This window comes from Bactrocera dorsalis, chromosome 2 (assembly GCF_023373825.1).
Source record: "Bactrocera dorsalis isolate Fly_Bdor chromosome 2, ASM2337382v1, whole genome shotgun sequence".
Classification (NCBI taxonomy): domain Eukaryota; kingdom Metazoa; phylum Arthropoda; class Insecta; order Diptera; family Tephritidae; genus Bactrocera; species Bactrocera dorsalis.
In genome coordinates this window covers 12,993,231-13,013,274 of record NC_064304.1, presented here as the reverse complement: position 1 = coordinate 13,013,274, position 20,044 = coordinate 12,993,231, and the positions used below count along the sequence as shown (strand labels likewise).

The 20,044-nt window shown below is 35.3% G+C and overlaps 1 protein-coding gene across 2 annotated transcripts; it reads right to left on the bottom strand.

Moving 5' to 3' along the window:
* Positions 1-33: 33 nt before the first annotated feature.
* LOC105230463 (facilitated trehalose transporter Tret1-2 homolog) lies at positions 34-19,822 on the bottom strand. 2 transcript variants are annotated; one of them, XM_049448730.1, is made up of 6 exons: positions 19,533-19,822; positions 4,954-5,068; positions 4,369-4,575; positions 1,733-1,918; positions 1,420-1,664; positions 34-1,347 (listed from the first exon to the last, which is right to left on the bottom strand). In XM_049448730.1, the coding sequence occupies exons 1-6, from the start codon at positions 19,599-19,601 to the stop codon at positions 574-576; spliced, it is 1,596 nt and encodes a 531-aa protein (XP_049304687.1). In that variant the 5' UTR covers positions 19,602-19,822; the 3' UTR covers positions 34-573. The 2 variants fall into 2 exon arrangements, with proteins under 2 accessions (XP_049304687.1, XP_049304688.1); XM_049448731.1 differs by lacking the exon at positions 19,533-19,822 and adding an exon at positions 9,294-9,791.
* Positions 19,823-20,044: the final 222 nt, after the last annotated feature.

Genomic DNA, 20,044 nt, shown 5'->3' with positions numbered 1-20,044 from the left:
TTAAATTGGAAAACTAAGTTAAAAAACTGTCTATTTTATTTTCTCGTATCAATTAGCTTTATTTATTGCTACAATAATATACATACACGCTTAAAATTATAGAACTGCTACTAAAAGATATTATTTACTCTACTACACAGTTATGAGGGTATTAAAACGACTATTACATAACAATAGTTAACTATTTTTCACCATTTCCACTAATAACAAAAAGTAAAATCTCTTAAAATCTCTACAAAGAAATTTCTTTCAAGAACTGAGCATAATTTTACAAGCATAAAATATTTATCAATTATAATAGATTAATACTACATATTTGAATAATTATAAATTATAAATAAACTGTTTACAAACGATAACGGAAATACACACATATACACAGGTATATTTTATTTCGTTACTCGTTTATGCTCACGCGAACAGATCCCTAACGAATTGAGCGAATATCCGACGCCTAGTCGAGCAAACCACGAACTATCTTCAGCTTAACCGTTTATTTACAAGCTTACATTACTAAAACCCTTAGCACAATTAGTAATAGTATTTCTACATTACTGCTCAAACCTAACTTTCCTATTTGTTGCCACCAAGCCACATTTGTATCTGAGCAGAACTGCGTCCCTTCGTCTCCAACACCATGAAGGCCACATAAAGTGTCGCGCTGAGCGTACAAAAACCGAAGAACCAGAAAGTCATGTCCGAGCCCCAAGCGGTGATCATCGAACCAAAGCACTTGGTCACCACAAAGACTGAGAACCAATTGGACATGACAGTCAGCGCCACAGCGGTGGCCTTAACATCAGGCAGGAAGAGTTCACCCATCATCAGCCATGGAATGGGACCATAACCGATCGAGAAGACTATCATGAAGAGCACTACGCAAAGTAATGGCAGCCAACCTATTGAGGAGACATCCTTACCGCCGTCCTTCATTTGGAAGTAAACACCCAAAATGGCTAGGCAAATAGTCATCATGGTACTGCTAAAGAGCAAAAGCACTTTACGACCGGCGCGCTCAATCAGGAACGAGGATGTCAGAGTCATGACGACCTGCACGAAACCGACGATAATTGAGCAAACTGAAGGATCCAAAGTGCTGCCGGCCGACTGGAAGATGGGCACGGTATAGAAGATGACAGCGTTAATGCCGGAAAACTGTTGAAAGAACATCAGCAACATGGAGATGATGAGACCTTTAAGCGCTGCCGGATTGCGGAAGAGATCCAGAAATGAGGCATCATCACCGGCCTGATCCAGATCGGTTTGTATCATTTGTATAGCCGAACGAGAGTCACAATAGCGACCCCAAAGCCACTTCAAGGACAAAGCAGCATCGCCGCGACGACCCTGTGTGCATAGCGGAATTTGTGAGTTATTGTTTTATGACTTTATCTAAAAAGAGCTGTAACGGAAACTCACCTTCTTCAACAAATATGTGGGCGTCTCCGGTAGTATTAGCATACCAATGAACAATGCAATCGGCACCATCAGACAGAGCACGCTCAGTGTGGTCCATGAAACCACAGCACCAATGAGATAAACCAAAAGAATACCGAAGGTCAACAACAATTGAAAGAGTGTGCCCAGCGTGCCACGTATGCTTGTCTCTGCAATCTCGGAAATGTACATGGGAGCAACAACGCAGAAGCTGCCGGTCGAAACACCTAAAAGAAGGTTAATGTGTAGTTAGCGAAATTTCTTTCTTCTTGTGTTGATCGTCGTGTCTACTTACCAATTACGAAACGTCCAAAGTACAGCCAGCCAGCCGATTTGGCGAAGATAATCGCCAACCATGCCACAATGAAGGGCACATCCATAACAAGCGCGGTGTAACGTCTGCCAATCGCATCAGCTATATAACCGGTGGGTAAAGCGCCAAAGAAGGCACCAATCGCGACCAACGAACTCACCCAAGTTTCTGTAAATCAAATAGGAATTATAGCGAATCAATATTTTTATCAACGTTAAAGTATGGTTTCCTATGCTATTAGTGGTAAAGCTCTAAGATCGGCTTTAAATTAGCTGAATTTTTTGAAGTCGTTAATTTGGATCGCGGTAAGTCAGGTTTTGATTTTGGACTTTTGATCTAATATCAATTTCAAGCCATCAAACTGGCGCTCTGTGAGTTGGGAATCTGATATCTTATTTATACATAGCTCAAATACAAGAGAAGAAGAATTGATTCCCAGAGCCTTATGGAAAAATCTATTTGGATTTTGTGGTTCGGCTCCGGGGTCCGGTGATCTCAATTGAAAATGTATCGGCAATTTTTCATCGCCTGTATTTAGAACACCATTGACCATCCGTCTTGAATTAAAAAAAATCTAAAGATTCTAGTCAAAATTTATGAGAACTTTTTGTAGTCTGGAAGTGTAAGTAGGGTTTCGGACGATTTCTAAGGCTTAATTTTACTAAAACTCGACGGGGTTCTCCAGGTAAATTTCTGAAACCTCGTTTGGTATCGAACGGCTCGGAGAGATCCTTCCCGATCCTGACGAAACTTTTGGCATTTCTCAACGTCAGTTTACACCGCCGTACTAGTTTTGCGGGGTTACCAAATTCAGACATAGCGGCATAAAGGCAGCTCTCTTCATGCTGTCAAAAGCCGTTTTAAAATCAACGAAGAGATGGTGTGTGTCAATCCTCTTCGTCCGACCATATTTTACAAAGAAGCTGATGCTTATCAGTTCTTCGCTGCCGTGTTTGAATAACTCGGCCGGCAATCCATCGGCCCGTAATTGCTATTAGAACTTTTTTATGGTCGAGTAATGTAACGTCTTCTCCATCGGCATCGATTGAGAAATCGGGTTCTCCTGACGTTACACTTTCACTGCCTTTCAGCAGCCTGGAGAAATGTTCCCCCCATAATTTTAGTAAGCTCTGGGCATCAGTTTTGGATCACCTCTGGAGGTTCTACAAGAGTATGAATTAAAAAAAAATCTAAAGATTCTAGTCAAAATTTATGAGAACTTTTTGTAGTCTGGAAGTGTAAGTAGGGTTTCGGACGATTTCTAAGGCTTAATTTTACTAAAACTCGACGGGGTTCTCCAGGTAAATTTCTGAAACCTCGTTTGGTATCGAACGGCTCGGAGAGATCCTTCCCGATCCTGTCGAAACTTTTGGTATTTCTCAACGTCAGTTTATACCGCCATACTAGTTTTGCGGGGTTACCAAATTTAGACAAAGCGGCAAAAAGGCAACTCTTTTCGTGCTGTCAAAAGCCGTTTTAAAATCAACGAAGAGATGGTGTGTGTCAATCCTCTTCGTCCGACCATATTTTACAAAGAAGCTGATGCTTATCAGTTCTTCGCCGCCGTGTTTGAAAGCTCGGCCAGCAATCGATCGGCCCCTCTGCTTTGTTGTTCCTCAGACGGCTAGTTGCTATTCGAACTTCTTCATGGTAGAGTAATGGAATGTCTACTCCACGGTTATCGATTGAGAAATCGGGTTCACCTTCTCCTGGCGTTATGCTTTCAATGCCATTCAGCAGGCTGGAGAAGTGTTCTACTCATTATTTTAGTATGCTCTGGTCACTAGATCACCCCTGTAGGTTCTATGAGAGTATGCTGGGGTCTTAAAACCTTCTGTAAGTCACCGCATCTTTTCGTAGAGTTTTTGAGCTTTCTGCTTTCAGCCAACTTGTAAAGCTCTTCGTACTCACGCATTTCGGTCTATGTCTCCCTCTTTGCCACAGGTTAGCCCCTTAAAATTATAATGCCTTTCTTCTCTTAGTTTTTTAGAATATACTCGTATTATAGACATACTCACATATATGTACATCAGATCATCGTTATCAGAATAACTATAAAAATTCAAATGTGAAACCGCAGAGCCTTGGGTAACCACCGATACCTCTGAGTACATACTCCGTCTTCTCCTCCCACATTAAGTAACAGCGCGTATCACCGTTACAATGAATTGAATTTCTAATTTGCCTAATGCAATCTATTTATAAGTCACTATACTATTTACCTTTGCTACTAGTGCGGCTATAAATCAATTGAAATCAAAAACCATTGTTTACTTACAACCCCACCGAGCCAGTGTAAGGCGCCACGCGCTCTAAAGCATAACTAAGTGGCGAGAGGGGGAAACGTGCAGCGAGTGAATGCATTCGAATATCAATGGCAGCGGCACACGCAAACACGCGTCAACAGGTGTTTTCGAAATGGAGGAATTGTGGGCTCCTATTGGCGGTGTTATGAATGGAAGGTAAATATTTAAAAGAAGTTGTAAAAGACTAACTTTTATGGCGGCAATTAAGTCAATCAATCAATTAAAAACTAAAAGCTACTTGGTCTCGAATTATCAATTAAAAATGCATTTTAATTACAAAATTTCTACCAACAAACAGCAAAGAGAACTTACGTTGTTCGAGCGTCAGCTGCAAGCCCGACGATTCCGCCGCTGGCGTCGCTGCCGTCGTCGTGGTTGTGGTCGCATTGGCAATCGTGGTTGAATTGGTAATCGTGGCGTTTGTGTCCTTGATTGCTTCAACGGGTGGTGCGCTTATTTGTGGCAACACTGGCGATGTCCATGCAAGTGCTGTACCAGCAGCTACAGCACCGAGGCAAACTGTTGGAAATTTGTGGAAATAAGGAGAATTTGCTCAATAAATGTGTCAACTTTGTAAAGAATAAGAAATATTTTAAACTTTATTGCATTTTTAAGCAAATGTGTTATTAAAACAAAAGATAATTTGCTTTTAAAATTATTTTATTTTGAGGTTAGGGTGCAATTTTAGTCAAAAATTGGATAAATTTTTATATTGCAAAATTTTTTTGGATTTCTTTTTTATTTATTTTGTTTTATAGTAAATTTTATTTAATTTTTATTATTATAAAATATTATAGATTAGATTAGTATATTAGAGAAAAACGATTTTATTTTATTTTTTTTTTTCCTTTTTATTTTTTATTTTTTTATATTATATATGCCTATGTATGCACTTACCAACCAAAGCTGCAACATATTGCATCTTTTTGGAGGTTCGTACCGCACCATCTTGCAGCGGATCGTAGAGCATTGGATTACGCGCGTTGGGGTCATTGTCCTCTTGACTGACGGTCTATAAAGGAAGGAAAAGGTTTATAAGTAAATTTTTTAAAGGAAATATAATGTCTTTTCTGTACCAAAGAAAGAGAGAGAACTAAAAAGAGTACTTAATAACTGAGAAAGTGAAATAAAGTATAACTTACATTTCTAATCTAAAGATTAAGTATATAAGGGAGTCCTAATTCAACACTGATTTTTTTTCTTTGTACTCCGGCAATAGCTTCTTAGACACCTTTAAGAAAGTCTGTTCAAGTATGAGCTGTTAATTGTAACGGCAAAGTCTTATAGGAGAAGAAGTGAGCCTCTCTCCAAAAGTAATGTTCGGACTCTATAAAACCGTGGTTAAGCCTATATTGTTTATGGTGTTGTTGTCTGGTGGAGGCCGTTAGAAAAACCACACTAACTAAGCATCTAAGGAGCATGTTCGAAGAATATATCGGCAAACAATGTATTGCACCAATTAACAATCCCAACAATAGCACTCAATTCCATTCTACCCGTTGCACCTGTAGACATAGCTGGTAGGTGCTTGGCGGTGAAGGCTACTATTAGACTTAGGGAAGCTGGCTCCATTTCTTACAATCTATGTCACTGTATCAGAGAAACTTTTCCTGATGGCTCCTTCTTAGTTTACACATCTGCTGTAAGATTTCACGGGTGGATCGAAGTTAAAAAGGGAAAGTATGTGGTGGTGCCACTGTAGGGTCTTTCAGGCGGAGGTGGCTGTCACCAAGCAGCAGTAGATGTAGTTACTATATGACTTTAAGCTCGGTTACTAGTCAAAGAATGTATGGCGTCATTAGAAACTTCAAACTTCTTTCGTATTAGACTTATATGGGTGCCTGGTCGCAGCAGAATCGGCGGAAGGAGGGTAAATTTTTCCCAATTTTATCCGATTAGAAGCGAGTCGGTTTTCCGTTATCTTCTTGCATTCTGGCGTTGGACCTTTGGACCTCCAGTGAACTCAGCAAGCGGTGGCCAACAGACTTGATGGAGGATGGATTCTGAATTCTGATTTCATAACCTGGATTTTTGCTTGCTCAAACCATGGATATTTCAACTTCGATGTGATCAACTCCGAAACCTTACCTAGCCGAAACTAAACAGTCACTTATGAAGTCACTTAAGGAAACTATTAGATAATTCAAATTGGGAAAATTCCATCCAAGCAAATTAATAGCGCAATCGACTTTGTTGACAAAATGTTCAATTGTTTCTTAAATTAATTAACGCGAAAATAATTATACTCTCTCTTTCTAGTGATTGAATGTTGAAGTGCATGTTATGAATAGGCAATCATTTATGTTTTCACTTTAGATTATGATGTAAGGCATACATATGTACATATGTATATATAGAGTACATGAACAAATATCTATTCAAACAATGGAAAGTTCTTTAATTGGCTCTTGAGTCAGAGCAACGGAAAATACCCACGACTGCCCACAATTCAACAATTGAAGAATATTTAATATTATTAAAAATATCGATGGCAAATCAATCACTTGTCACTTGCGGTATTTACTAGTTCAAGTTCATTGTCGCGCTTGTTGAATTGGATCTTTAATTTATCGCCTTTAAATATTTTCACTTTTTATTGTTGTTGTATTGTATTTGTACTCAACGATTGAATTGCATGTAAATGTTCGCTTGTACGCTCTTCCTTTAATTGCTGATGATGGCTGGTTCGTCCGCTCGCAGCGCATACATACACATACCTGTGTTAATATGTAAGTTGATGGTACATCACATGCTGCCGACAGCGCGCCTCACAGCCCGCCCACCGCGTCATCCAAGTGACGGCAAGTCGATGCGGCTAAATTTAAACTCGCTCACTGCGTTCCTCACGTGCCATTGAATTAGCGTAAGAGTCGCTGCGGCGCCACCAAAGCAATCGCATTGGCAGCCTCAATAAGATCACAACAAACATCCGCGGCGTTTACCGTTAGCGCTAGCGCTAATAACTTAATGCAATCAATGGCAGCGACAAAACAAATGAGAAGAAGCGAAGAAGAGCAAGTGGCGGGTTTCGGGGTGTGTTGGGCACACATATGTACAGAAGTTAATACATAAATATATAGATATGTTATATATACATATGCAAAAATAAGAGTCCATCCATCTAGGTTATTTTTAAAACCCTGTGGGCGTGTCAAATGCCACACAGGCAAACACACGTCTGTCTTAATTCTCGATGGGGAACGTGAAAAATTTTGGACGCCTCGGTACTTAATTATCGAGAAATAGTTTGAAAAATGCATGTAAGTAAAACAATTTATATCTTTCATTAGCATTTTGTAAATATTTAATATGAAGTTTTTTGGCAGGCTGCCATATACGCAAAATATTTTGCAAATATCAGCATACATGTCTTTGTACCGTCCTATAGATTTTTCATTAATTGCAGTGCGCATCCACCGACACATTGTTTACTTATCTTCAGCACACCTACATATTTACCACATACGCCAGACATACATATGTACATATACAAGCTTGTATGTATGTGGGCTAGGGTGGAACTATTTATTAATTTTATTTATCATTTAAAACCTAGTTTGTATACACCTATGAAAATTCTAAAATTATAAAATTATAAAGCAAACGAAAGCTCTCATAAAACTTATCTTATCTTACAAAGCTTTCATAAAGCTATTGAAAGCTCTTATAAAAGTGATGAGTGCTCATAAAACGTATGAAAACTTTCGTAAAACTATTGAAAGCTCTTACAAAGTTTATAAAGTTTATGAAAGCTCTCTCAGAGCTTTTTAAAGCTCTCGTAAAGCTCTCCAAAAACTTGTGAAAGCTCTTATAAAGTCATGAAGGTATTGAAAGCTCTTATGAAACCTCTCATAAAGCCTTTAAAAGATTTTATAAAGCTTATGAAAGCTCGTTAAACTTATTAAATCCCTTTTAGAGCTTTAATAAAGTTTTTAAAAGCTCTTATAAAGCTTAAGCTTTCATAAAACTATTGAGAGCTCTTATAAATCTTATGAAAGTTCTCATAAAGATTTTAAATGCTCTTATAAACCTTTTGAAAGCTTTCATAAAGCTTTTGAAATCTCTTATAAAGATTATTAAAGCTCGTATATAGCTTATAAAAATTTATAAATTTTATGAAAGCTCTCATAAAGCTTTTAAAAGCTCTTGCAAAGCTTATGGAAGCTCTCATAAAGCTAGTGAAAGCTCTTTTGAAGCCGATGAAAGCTCAAATGGAAGTTTTATTTATTATTGCGATCAATAATTTCATTCAACGAACTTTATCATTAGAAAAGGCTGGCTGTGAGTTTTTCCGAAAGAACTAGTGAAAAGAATCAGTAAGAAAGATTTTTATTAAGAAAACAGTGTTGATATTTATCAATAAAACTCTGCAGTCATATTGAGTTTAAATTTCATTTTTTTTTTCGTTAATTGGAACCGCCCTAATGTATCATACATGAGTATACAGCAAAGTTTATATTTATCTTTTGGCTAGATGATTTGTTTGGTCCATTTTTGAGAAATGCCAACGCAGGTGCATAGTCATTATAGCTGAAGATTTGACTGCAATGTTGATGTCTTTAAAGCTTTCACAAAAATGTTCTATCAAAACAACTTACATTTTACACGTAATTGGTCATCATGCATAGTACTCATAAGAATGCATATATACAGCTACGTAAATGCAGACACGTGTGAAACCATTTCCCATGACGGCTAAGTTATTATAAATTTATTTGCTGAGTATTTGGGGTGTGTCTGATTAAAAGTATATTTCTGTGAAAGAGCAGACGCATATATATTTTTATGCATATAGAGTGGAAGGCTCAGCCGATTATTTATCTATTGAATCAGGGGTTTAACTCGGTTCACAAAAGAGTGATATTGTTATTGTAGTAGCAGAATACATTGCCCAAATAATTGAAAAACTGCTGCCAAGTTAATAAACTTTGGTCTAATTAAAATCGGGTATTATACCGGTTACTTTATGGGTATAAATGTAGTGTAGAATACCCTAAAATTTCGAATATATAATGGATCCAAAGTTTAGTTACTGGAAATCTAATTCATATATACTATATAGTACAGTTTTTGAAACAATTATTGAATTCATATATTAACTTATCCTTCACTTAACATGAGTCAAGGAAATTTTGCGTTGATTTCCATATAAAATCAAGCTTTTAGATAGTTGTTTATTCTTAAAAAAACTCATTTGATTTTTATATATTTTTGTTTTCTTTTTTTTCACACATTACCTGCCACCAACGCGCCATAGCGCGCACAACTTTATCCGAATCCATTGTTGACCTCCAAGAGCGCAGAAGCTTTGTTGTCGGTGATACGCTTCAAGAGCGATTATATAACTTTTAGTGATAAAAAATTCTATTTGCAACAAAAACAAATAAATTCCACACTTCTTTACGGGTATAAAACAATTCGTGGGTGGTATTTTGCGAACGCAACGAAACGTTTTCAAAGAGCTTCAAACCACTTTCGGCACAACAATATGCATAATTTTGTTTTTCTGCGAACAATAAATTATTTATAGCGATTTGCGAAAGTTATTGCACAAAATTTTTAAAATTTTATTAGAATAACAAACACTTTAATGTTTTCAAATTATGCTTTCATTGATATTTGAAGCAGTAAATTTTCAACTTTTGCCTTGTGCCTGATTTTTACTTTCCTAGATATTTATTATTTTGACTCAACCGTTTGGTGCGAATTCCGCGCGAAGACTGCCAACTCACTGACACTCGCAGTATTGGCCGCTCGAGCTATATCATTAAGCGGATACGCTCTTCGATGAAAGACAATTATTTCGTTTTTCAGAATAGTCTTCTAAAAACATTCGCTTTATTTATATTTTGCATACAATTAGATGTAGCGTTCGAGTCGCCACATTTCTGCAGATTTTCTTTTTTGTTTCTGTTTGGCTTTTATTTGGTATTTGCTCGATTTGCTCTTCCCCATATGACTCTATGTGCGTTTGTAGTCATATGGTTGTATGTATATACAGATATGTAAATATGTAGTATGTAGTTGGACGTGTAAATGTTTTGATTTTCAACGTTTCAGTTCATTCCCTAATTATATTTTATGCCGCTTCACTCGATTTCACTGCTGTTTTAATTGATTTTATTTGTTACAAATATCAACATAGCCCTTAAATGTAAAGCTGAATTGTATATATGTATAATTTCTCAGAGTTCCGAGGCAGAACACAGTGCCATGACTAAATATATGCTCTAAAGAAATTATGTAGCTCTACATTTAGGAGTTCTTACAAACAAAAACCGAGATTTTGGCTCAATGGGTATGTAAGCAAGCAATATTTCCACATTTGGAATGAAGAGCACCTTGAGGAGATTGAAGAATTGACATTTCATCCAGAAAAAAAAACGTTTGGTGGCCGGTGGAATCATAAGTCCAAATTTCTTCAAAAATGATGACAGTGCGTCAATGGCGAATGTTATCGAGTCACGATAACCGACTATTTGATGCCTGAAATTGAAGCCCGTGACCTTGAAGACGACACTTCCCACACATCGTATCAATCAACGGATTGATTGCGAGAGCGTCGATTGACAACCAAGATCGTATACTGTTAGACTTTTGCCTGTGGAGATATGTAAAGTCTAAAGTCTATGCGGACAATCCCACTTTGATTCAGTCATCGAAAATTGGACTCAACGAATGGACCATCTGATACGTAGCCGCGGCCACCATTTAAAAGAGACAGTCTTTAAAAAATAAATGCTAAAGGATGTTCTTTCGAATAATAATAAACATTCCCCATTAAACTTGAAATTTTTGGAGTTTTTTTAAAGAAGTAAGGAACCTCGAAGTGCATCACCCTTTATATACCATAAAACTATAAGTATTAGTCTTCTTCGATTATTGTTTTTTTTTTTCAAGGTTCTAACTGATTTGAAAAAATTAATTATAATAATTAATAAGGCCTGATGATGCCGTCATACCACAATCTACATCAAACGGTCAAATTTTTAGGAATGAAATTGCGTTCTTCAACTTTTTTTTGTCAAAATCACGTCATTCCTATTGATATAGGCTGTATATCCATGAAAATTTACATGAAAAATAATCCCCAGCAAGCCTCGAGTTCAGCCAAGATTGAAAAGATTTGAGTTGACCTCAGAAATATAAACAACTAGTTTCTAAACTAACAAATATATATTCGGTTGCAACTCTATTTTAGGAATTCAAGTAGCCTTAAGTTTAAGTCAATTATGGAATTTTTTATCAGACGCAACTGGTTTGGGCGGATACTAGGAAATACAAAACCAAGTTTTTAGAGTGTGAAAGTCAATAAACGCAAATTTTACTCCTACAGGTAAATCTAGAATTTTTACATACCAAAACATAAAAAGGTAAAGAGGAAGAAAAGGAGTTCTGACAAGTCTATAAATAAACCCAAATTGTGTTTGCAAATACCAAAATATTCCTTTCCTCTCACTTATTATTTGCTTAACTTTGAATTTTCTTTAACAAAATTCAATAAAATCCTTAACCTTCGAGGGAGTTGGTGTAATTGACCACCATTGCCACACCTTCCTTCTAGTATTGCGAGGTAAACGCCGCCAATGTCTAATTTACTACTTCCTGCTTGAATGCGCGGCAATGCAGAAATTATTGCTCCATTAACACACAAATCGTACACCACCTTCCACATTGAGACACTGTGACGTCAAAGTTGAACAAACAGTTTCGATTTGCATTTAGCACTCAACGAAGAAAATAAGAATACCTTTGAATATACATATCTATATATATAGTATATATTATATACATATGTAAGTATATATGTCGAGCGGCTACTACTTGTATTTAATTGTATAAGAATATATTTCTTTTGCTTACATAAAGTTAAATGCACCCATTTCTATTGAACGACGTAAACAAATTGTGCAAATTTCGCTGAGATGAATTCGCAAAATTCTCAACTGCACGAGAATGTGCTCTTCGAAATCGCAATTTTTCGATTTATTTATACTTTTTGTATAATTTCAGATTGTATAAAGCGACTGCAGAACACACACCCACTTTTGAGAAAGTACGCTTGTATACTGTACTACATAGTATATAGTAAGTGCAAATCATAGTGCGACGGACAACTAGCGAATATGTAACTAGACTTCGTCTCGAGAAAGTTTGCAGAAATAAAGAAAATATCTTTAAACCCAATATATAGAACTCGAAAACACTGAAACGTGTTTTTTCAAGTTGCGGAAATATTTGAGACAAGCAGAGGGTATGCAGCGCTAGCCAACAGGTTCTACTTCGGACTGAGCAGGGAATTTGGAAAGTAAAGTCCTCTCTCGACGAACAAAGACCAAACTCTATAAGTCTTTCATTATTTTCGTCCTAATATGAAGCAGAGGCATTGACTAAATCTGATGAGTCGACGTTACGAGTTTTCGAGGGAAAGGTTCTGCTAAAGACTGATGATCCTTTGTGCATTCGTAACGTCAAATATTGCAGTGGATGGAATGATGAGCTGTTCGGGATATATGACGACATTGACATGTCATCGAACTCATATCGAATTAAGAGACAGCGGTTACGCTGGCTAGATCATGTCGTCCGAATGATAAAAACACTCCCCCACCGAGGAAAGCAGAGGAAGAGCTCCACTCCATTGGAAATGCCAGGTGGAGAAGGACCTGGCTGCACTTGGAATCTCCAATTGGCATCAAACAACGAAAATAAAGAACGATTGGTGTCCTGTTGTAAACTCATCTATAACCACGTATGCTGTGTCTATCTTTCTGTTTGGATTATAACAGTAAACGTCGCTTTCAAAACTTAACATGAAAACTATGAAATGAAACTATGCTCCTTTCCCACGACATACGGGTCTAAGTAACCGGAACGGACCCGGACTTTTATCCGGCCATAAACTGTCAACTCGGCATCATGCCTCAATATGAATTCATTCCCAAGCAAATCCTACGAAGTTTAAATGGAAGTTTTTTCAAACTCAAGAAAAAAAATTTTATAATTATTAAAAAATTGTTTGTATGTATGGAAAGGGATTCTAAACCGTGTTCTTTTATATTACCTAAATCCTTAAGTAAAATTGAAAAAGAAATTTCCCAATCTCCAAAACAGACCAAAAATTTATTTTGGTGATCATTCTTTAATTGGTGTAAGTGCAACGTTTTCCGATCCAATTCATTTGCTGACAACAATTTGTATTAACTGATACGTTTGTATATATGCTGACTAGTTTGACGCTCACAGCGCTGCAGGGTTTTGTACCTGTTCGTATTTATTGCAATGCCTCCTTTAAATGCGCACACATCACAAAGTCACCGCCAACGCCACTCGTCACATGCAAATTACGGTCAAGCGCACGTGGCGTCTGACAGTCGGCCGCGTCACTTTCTACAAGCGCAAATAACCGCCATAAATACACATATATATTTAGCTTACATATAACATATACATACATATATATATGTATATATTATAAATACATATGCACTTGTTTATAGTGCAGATATAAGCGTTGTAGTTTGGGGGCTTGTCTCAAACGCCAAATGGCGCAAGCACACCAAACAATTATAACCAGAAATGAAATTTTCCCGTTACCCATTATAAGTAGTGGTTGAGTAGGCGATTCACAAATACACACACACACATGTGCAACGATTGTACTTTATGGTTGCAGTGCTCTTCCGCACGAAAGCGGCATATATTTACGTGTACATTATGGATCTGAGGCACATATTTGCAAGTGAGTATGATTATATGTAGAATATCTAGATATATGTTTGTATATATGAATATGTAGATATATACCTATCTATTTATTGGTTTTCACTTGAGCATCAAACAATTTAAATGCAAATAAACAGTTGGAGATGGGAAAGCCAATGGGTGTCAGTTCACATACTACATACACATATCATATGTGTATGTACATGTGTAAGAGTATGTATATACAGATGTAATGTATACGATTTTTTGTAAACGATTCTGTCTTTTAAAAAAAAGTAACGGTATTTTTGTTCGCTCATTGATCTTGTTGTGGCTGGAATGCAATAAGGAAGTGGTCATTATTTTATGACGTAATAAAAATGCGCCTATCTACAAAACTGCTTTGAGTAGAAATGACGCACGATGAGCATATTTTGAGTAAAATTTAAAAAATAACTATACATTTATAGTTGATATGCCCTAACTCGAAGCAGTGGAATTCACAAAAAAACATCGAGTTAGAGAAACTTCAATTTATTGAGGGAAATTTGTATGAAATTTGGCTTTTACTGCCAATTGAAGAGCTGGAGCTATGGAAAACTTCGAGTTATGGAATGAAATGAGAAGCTTTTTGGGAGAGAAAGGGACATGAGCAGACTTTCAGAGCGATATCTCAAAAACTAAAGGGGACTAGTTCGCATATAAACAGATAGGCAGACGGACATAACGAAACGAACGCTCGCTCGTCACACTGAATTTAATTTTGGATGATACATGCTCACCGTCCTCCCAACAAAAAAAAAATAACCTTAAAATTTTTATTCAAAAATCTCTTAAAATTTATCAACACTAAACTTCTTTTTGAATAATAATATAGGCGGTGCTAGGTGAATACTCCACAAGGACCTTCAGGCACCGCGCAATTGGTAGGTTGTTGGTCGACAAAGTAAACTACATAGCTTCACGCTTCCTTTGGGAAAGATTTCACGTCACAGTAAAAGAGGGTCGATAGCGCAGGAGCATGCGACCCGCCAACGTAACTTACAACATATATGTGGACGAATCAAAAATCGTCAACGGAGTAGAAGCCGGAATCCATTGCTCGGAGCTGGACCTTAGGCGAAACTCCAGCTACTGTAATGCTGCAGTATCTTCCAGGTGAAAGTATTTAAGGTCAGGAAAGTGACTGAGTTAACCAAGAACGCAGGAAACAACATAGATCACTATATACGTAGATAGCCAGGCAGCAATTAAAGCAATAATCTCTCCCAGCATTACGTCAATGTCTTTAGAAGCATGGAGGCAATAGAGGACTGTTGGAAATCGGCGTCATATACACTGGGTTACAGGCCACAAATGAGTTCTAGGAAACGAAAGCTGAAATGATTGCCAAAAGTGCCATCCGTCTGGCTACCGAACAAGAACATGAAATGCGGAAGTCACTAAAAACAATATACAATGGAATTCCCGAAAGGGCTGACAGACGGATCAAGCCGATATGGAATGGCTTAAGGACATGCAGGATCACCCAGCTCATTTGCAAGAACCCCTAAGGAAAACACACAGTCGCTTAACGCACACGGTCTAGAAAGAACTGTAGGACGGTTGTTGATCTAACGACAGGTCACAAACTATTAGCATCAGATGGGAGCCTGATGGGCACAAGCAATGACGATGCATGCAGAAAGTGTAAGGAAGTAGGCATGATAGTGACTCTGGAACCCCGGATTATGCTTCTGTCCAGCATTATCTTAAACTCGGCTTAAATATATGAAATCAATATATAGCAAAAATCAAAAGCAGATATCAAGTCGCTCTTAAGGTTCTCAAAAAGTGCTGAATTCCTATATGACTAATACATGAGCTCAAACTAAACTCAACTGAAAAGAAGTGTAGAAGATCTATGTATGCGTGACAGCCGGTCAGTATACTCTTATGCAATCTAATAAAAAAGCCAGCCACTTAAAAAAACATGTACTAAAATTTATGGAAAACCTCCAGTGAAGGTGACAACAAGCTTGTAAATCATCAAAATAAAAGCATAAATCATTACAATCAGTCTAAAAGTTCCCAAGCAGGCTACATGGCAGCTATAGAGGGCTTAAGCATATTTGTGTCACACTTTTGCCACCAATGTTACAAAAGCAAAGAAAATTTAGGGCAGCTGAATTGATTAGATTAAGAGAATTATAAGAATTGTAAATACATGCCCAAAGTTTGTAAGAAAACAAAAATAAAGTACTTGAGTGAGAATTTTATCGATTCAAGTTGAAGTTTTCAATGCTTGTTGTTGTAGTGATAGAAATTTTTTTCAAACAAGTTTACAAAATTGACAGTTCTTGTTCGGATCTGAATTTGTTTTCGTTCCACTTTTTTGTCTGTCATGGGAACGGTCATAGTTTTATCTATAGACTAATCCCAATCTCCTCTTACTGGAATATTAAAGTAGTCTCAAAAATCAAAATCACTAAAAGTGAAATTAGAAGTTTATCATGAATACAGATAATCGAATGACAAGTAACAATGACACTGATTTCAAAACTGTCGAAAAAATACTAAGCACTTATCAACACAGCAACAGCTAACCTAAATTTTTCGATTAACTGCTTGTGATTTATCACACATACCTATTATTCACTTGAGATACTGCAACTTTGCATTAAGAATTAAACGAAAATAATAAAATTTAAATCCCTTTATCGATTGATAACGCAATAAATGTCGCGAGCGCCAAATAATTTTAAAGAAGTCATAAACTGCCTTAAAAAACTTGCCTTGTTTACCTTTCAGCAGATAAGCGATTGCACGGCACTCGCGTGTGAACCTGGAAATTTATCGAAAGTGAAAACAAATGCATAAATACTTCATGGCAATAAACGAATTAATTATGCATCAATCGGATGTGACAGAAATCGGTCAAAGACCAATTAGTGATTACTACTTTTTTTTACTGCCACCCCACTGGGTTATGCGTAATACAATATATGGGCATATGTGGCTTGGCAATAAACATTACGCCAAGAGTTCAAAGCTGTTCAGTTAGTGCTGCATAACGGTTCACGCTTCAGCCGAATGCCTGATAGGGTTACCATTCTGATATATTTTTGTTTTTTATTACTAACTGCTGATTAATTACCATCGAGATGTCGATTATTTGTTTTTGTAGAGCTTTCACGTAATTAAAAAAAATATACACATCTTCAGGGAATTCAACGTACATACATTATTGTTCAAAGAAAACTCACTCTCTATAACCACTGCCTACTCCAATAAAGAAGAAGAATAACCTTACTATCTGAAATTTGTCAAAGAAGAACCTTACATATGAAATCTATCTTTTTATGGAAACTTTTTTCTTTCATAAATTATCTTTACAAAATTTGGAACAGATCATTGTCTACAAATACTTAATGGCTGGCCACCCTCTTACCATTATATACAGATTATTTATTTCTACTTTATTAAATCATTGTTTGCCATCGTCATTATTATCGTGGCTTTATTTCGGTTATCTTTCATTATTGCTATTGACGAATTTGTTATCGAAAAACCAAATCGTCACAAAAATGATTGACGAGAAATTGTTTTTTTTTTTTGTTTAAATAAAAGTGAAGTGGCAGCAATTATACTTGCAAATGAATCAGTATCGTGCTGTTATCACTTTTAGTTAAATATTTTTCTTTAATTTCGAAAAATTAAGTGTTAGTGATAGTAAGTATTAGTGATTGCTACAACTTTTAATTAATGTCACATCTAAGGCAAAATTATAAAAATATTTTTACAAGTACCTTGATATGATTGATTATCTCACTGTCTGTTCAGTTAGCATTTTCAGAAAAATTTTGCTCTGGAGTCACTCACAAGGCACATGAAGCACTTCGTAAGTATTGAATTTTTCAGACCACTTGAAGTGGTCCAATGATAAGAGATTCAATGTAGATGATAAAACTGTGGCGACACTCATACTTATGTATGTATGCTCTTATTGTATATGTATATACAATAGAATAAGTAAATATGCATATGTATATTAAATAAATTTCTATAGTATCTTCTTAAAATGCATTTTTGAAAGTAAAGATAAGCTACCAAAAAATTAAGACCTTGGTATGCTAATACTATAGTTGTAATAAGGTGGGTTTTACCATATAGGCCACTCCACCAGGCCCTTGAACTGAGAAGCTTCCAGATAACTTAACTGAGTTCTAGATAAAGCCCTGCATTTTGTTTGACGTGGAAACAAAAGTCAACAATCATCGGATTGGAGGGGAAAACCGAGCCATAACAAAAAAAAAACACTCCAAAGCCGCTCAAAAATTAAGGTGATGCTCATTGTTTTTTTTTCGATATTCGCATCAATCTTAAAATATTAGTCAAAAGCTTAGACTAATGCTACTTCCTATATAAAGTTTGGTATGTTGACTTTCTGAAAGCTTACAAATTCTTCAGTTCCGACTTCGCTTCTAAGCCAACAGATATTTACTAATATGGTATCTGAGAAGAGGTTACAACAGCATGCTATAGTAAGTATTATTCAAATATTCAAAATATTTATCAAAAAATATACAAAAATTACACAACTGTTTTTGGATCTGAGACAATTTATAAATTTCCTCATTAGCCGCTGAGCTATTCCATGTCAAAACAGTATTATGCGAGGTTTAAGCTTCTTAAAAGCTAAGCTATTTTTCTAATGAAAATTTTTTGAAAGGAAAAATTTTTAAATTTTATTTTTAATTTCAAGACTGAAATTTGGAAATCGTTTTATCTAAAACTACAAAAATGAAATTTAAAATTTCTCTTTTAAAATTTAATTTTAATTTTAAAACACAAAGTAACAAAAATTGGTGTTTTAATTCAAAAAAATAGTGTGAGAATCAGAAAAAACTTTATGCCAAAATTTAAAATTGCTAAATTTTTTTTTTATTTCAAAAAAATGGTGTGAGAAATAAAAAAACATAATTTTTATAAAACAAAAGCCGAAATTAAAATATTTAAAAAAGCAAAAGTAATTAAAGGTAAATATCATAGATTGAACTATGTTGAAATTTGATTAATTTTTTTTACAAATAACCAAAATAGTAAAACACGAAGAGCAAAAGCACGGAATAATTTAAAATTCAAAAAATTATTGATTAAAAATTTTTTATAGTTTTTAATTAAAGAATTTAATTTTTTAATTAAATAATTTAATTATTACTAATTGTAATTTTACAATTACAATATTAATTTAATTTTTTAATTAAATAATTTAATTAATTAAATTTCGAAAACTGAATTAATAAAAAAATATTTTTTTTAATAATAATAAAAAGTTAATCCTAGCAGATTGAAAATAAAAAATGCTAATAATTTATTTTTAATTATTATTTTTATTTTATTAAATATAAATTTTTCATGCAGAATTTGGGAATAGAAATTTTAAAATCAATTTAAATTGAATTGAAGTGAGTTTGAATTTAATTCGAGACTGCAAATTAAATAAAAAAAATTAATAAAAAAGTGTATTAAATTGTCTTTTTAATGGATTATTTTTTACCCTGACTAAATTGCATTAGAAATTAATTTTTTTTTTTAATTTAATAAAATTATTTAACAATATTTTTTATTAAAATTTTGCTGAATAGTCTTATCAACAAAATTTATTTTTCACAGCAGACACAGGAACTTAATAAAACAAACAGATAAACATTAAAAAAAAATAAATATTAATATTAAAAAAAAATAAATATTAACATGATTTTTTTTATAAAATAAAGTAGCAAACGCACCTTAATTTTGCCGCTGCCTTTGAACGAATCCGCCGACATTTGACTTATAGTCACCACTTTCTCTTGCATCTTGTTGGCTTTTCAACCAACGAATTTTATTCAACAATTTTGGAAAAAAAAAATATTTTCAACACTAATTCGTTGTGTTAACAGTAAAACGTGCACACACTTCTATGAAATATAACCAAGAAGCGCACCGAATTTCATTTCACCCTTCACCGCGTGCACTGCTGCCCAACAATTTGTTGCGTGCAGCACAAAAGTCAATGAGAAACTAAAGCTCTTGAGGTAAAAGCGCGACTAAATAAGGCAAATAATATAATTGATACTAACCGCATCCTAAGTCCGTCCATAACCAACGACAAAAACGACGCGAGGTGGCCGCAAATTCAAGCGACTAAAAGTGTGCGTGTGTGTGCCTTGGTATCTTTGTAATTATATATATATATATATGTGTGTGTATGTGTGGGCAGTAGCACTGGAATAAAGATAAAGTTTAACTGTGTTCGGCT

Bases quoted from the DNA above. Each gene is read 5' to 3' on its own strand.
- LOC105230463 (XM_049448730.1), bottom strand. From the start codon at position 19,601: ATGCAAGAGAAAGTGGTGACTATAAGTCAAATGTCGGCGGATTCGTTC. The intron at 5,069-19,532 runs GTGCGTTTGCTA...CTTCCTTTATAG, and splicing joins AAGGCAGCGGCAAAATTAAG to ACCGTCAGTCAAGAGGACAA. The intron at 1,919-4,368 runs GTAAGTTCTCTT...TTTGATTTACAG, and splicing joins GCAGCTGACGCTCGAACAAC to AAACTTGGGTGAGTTCGTTG.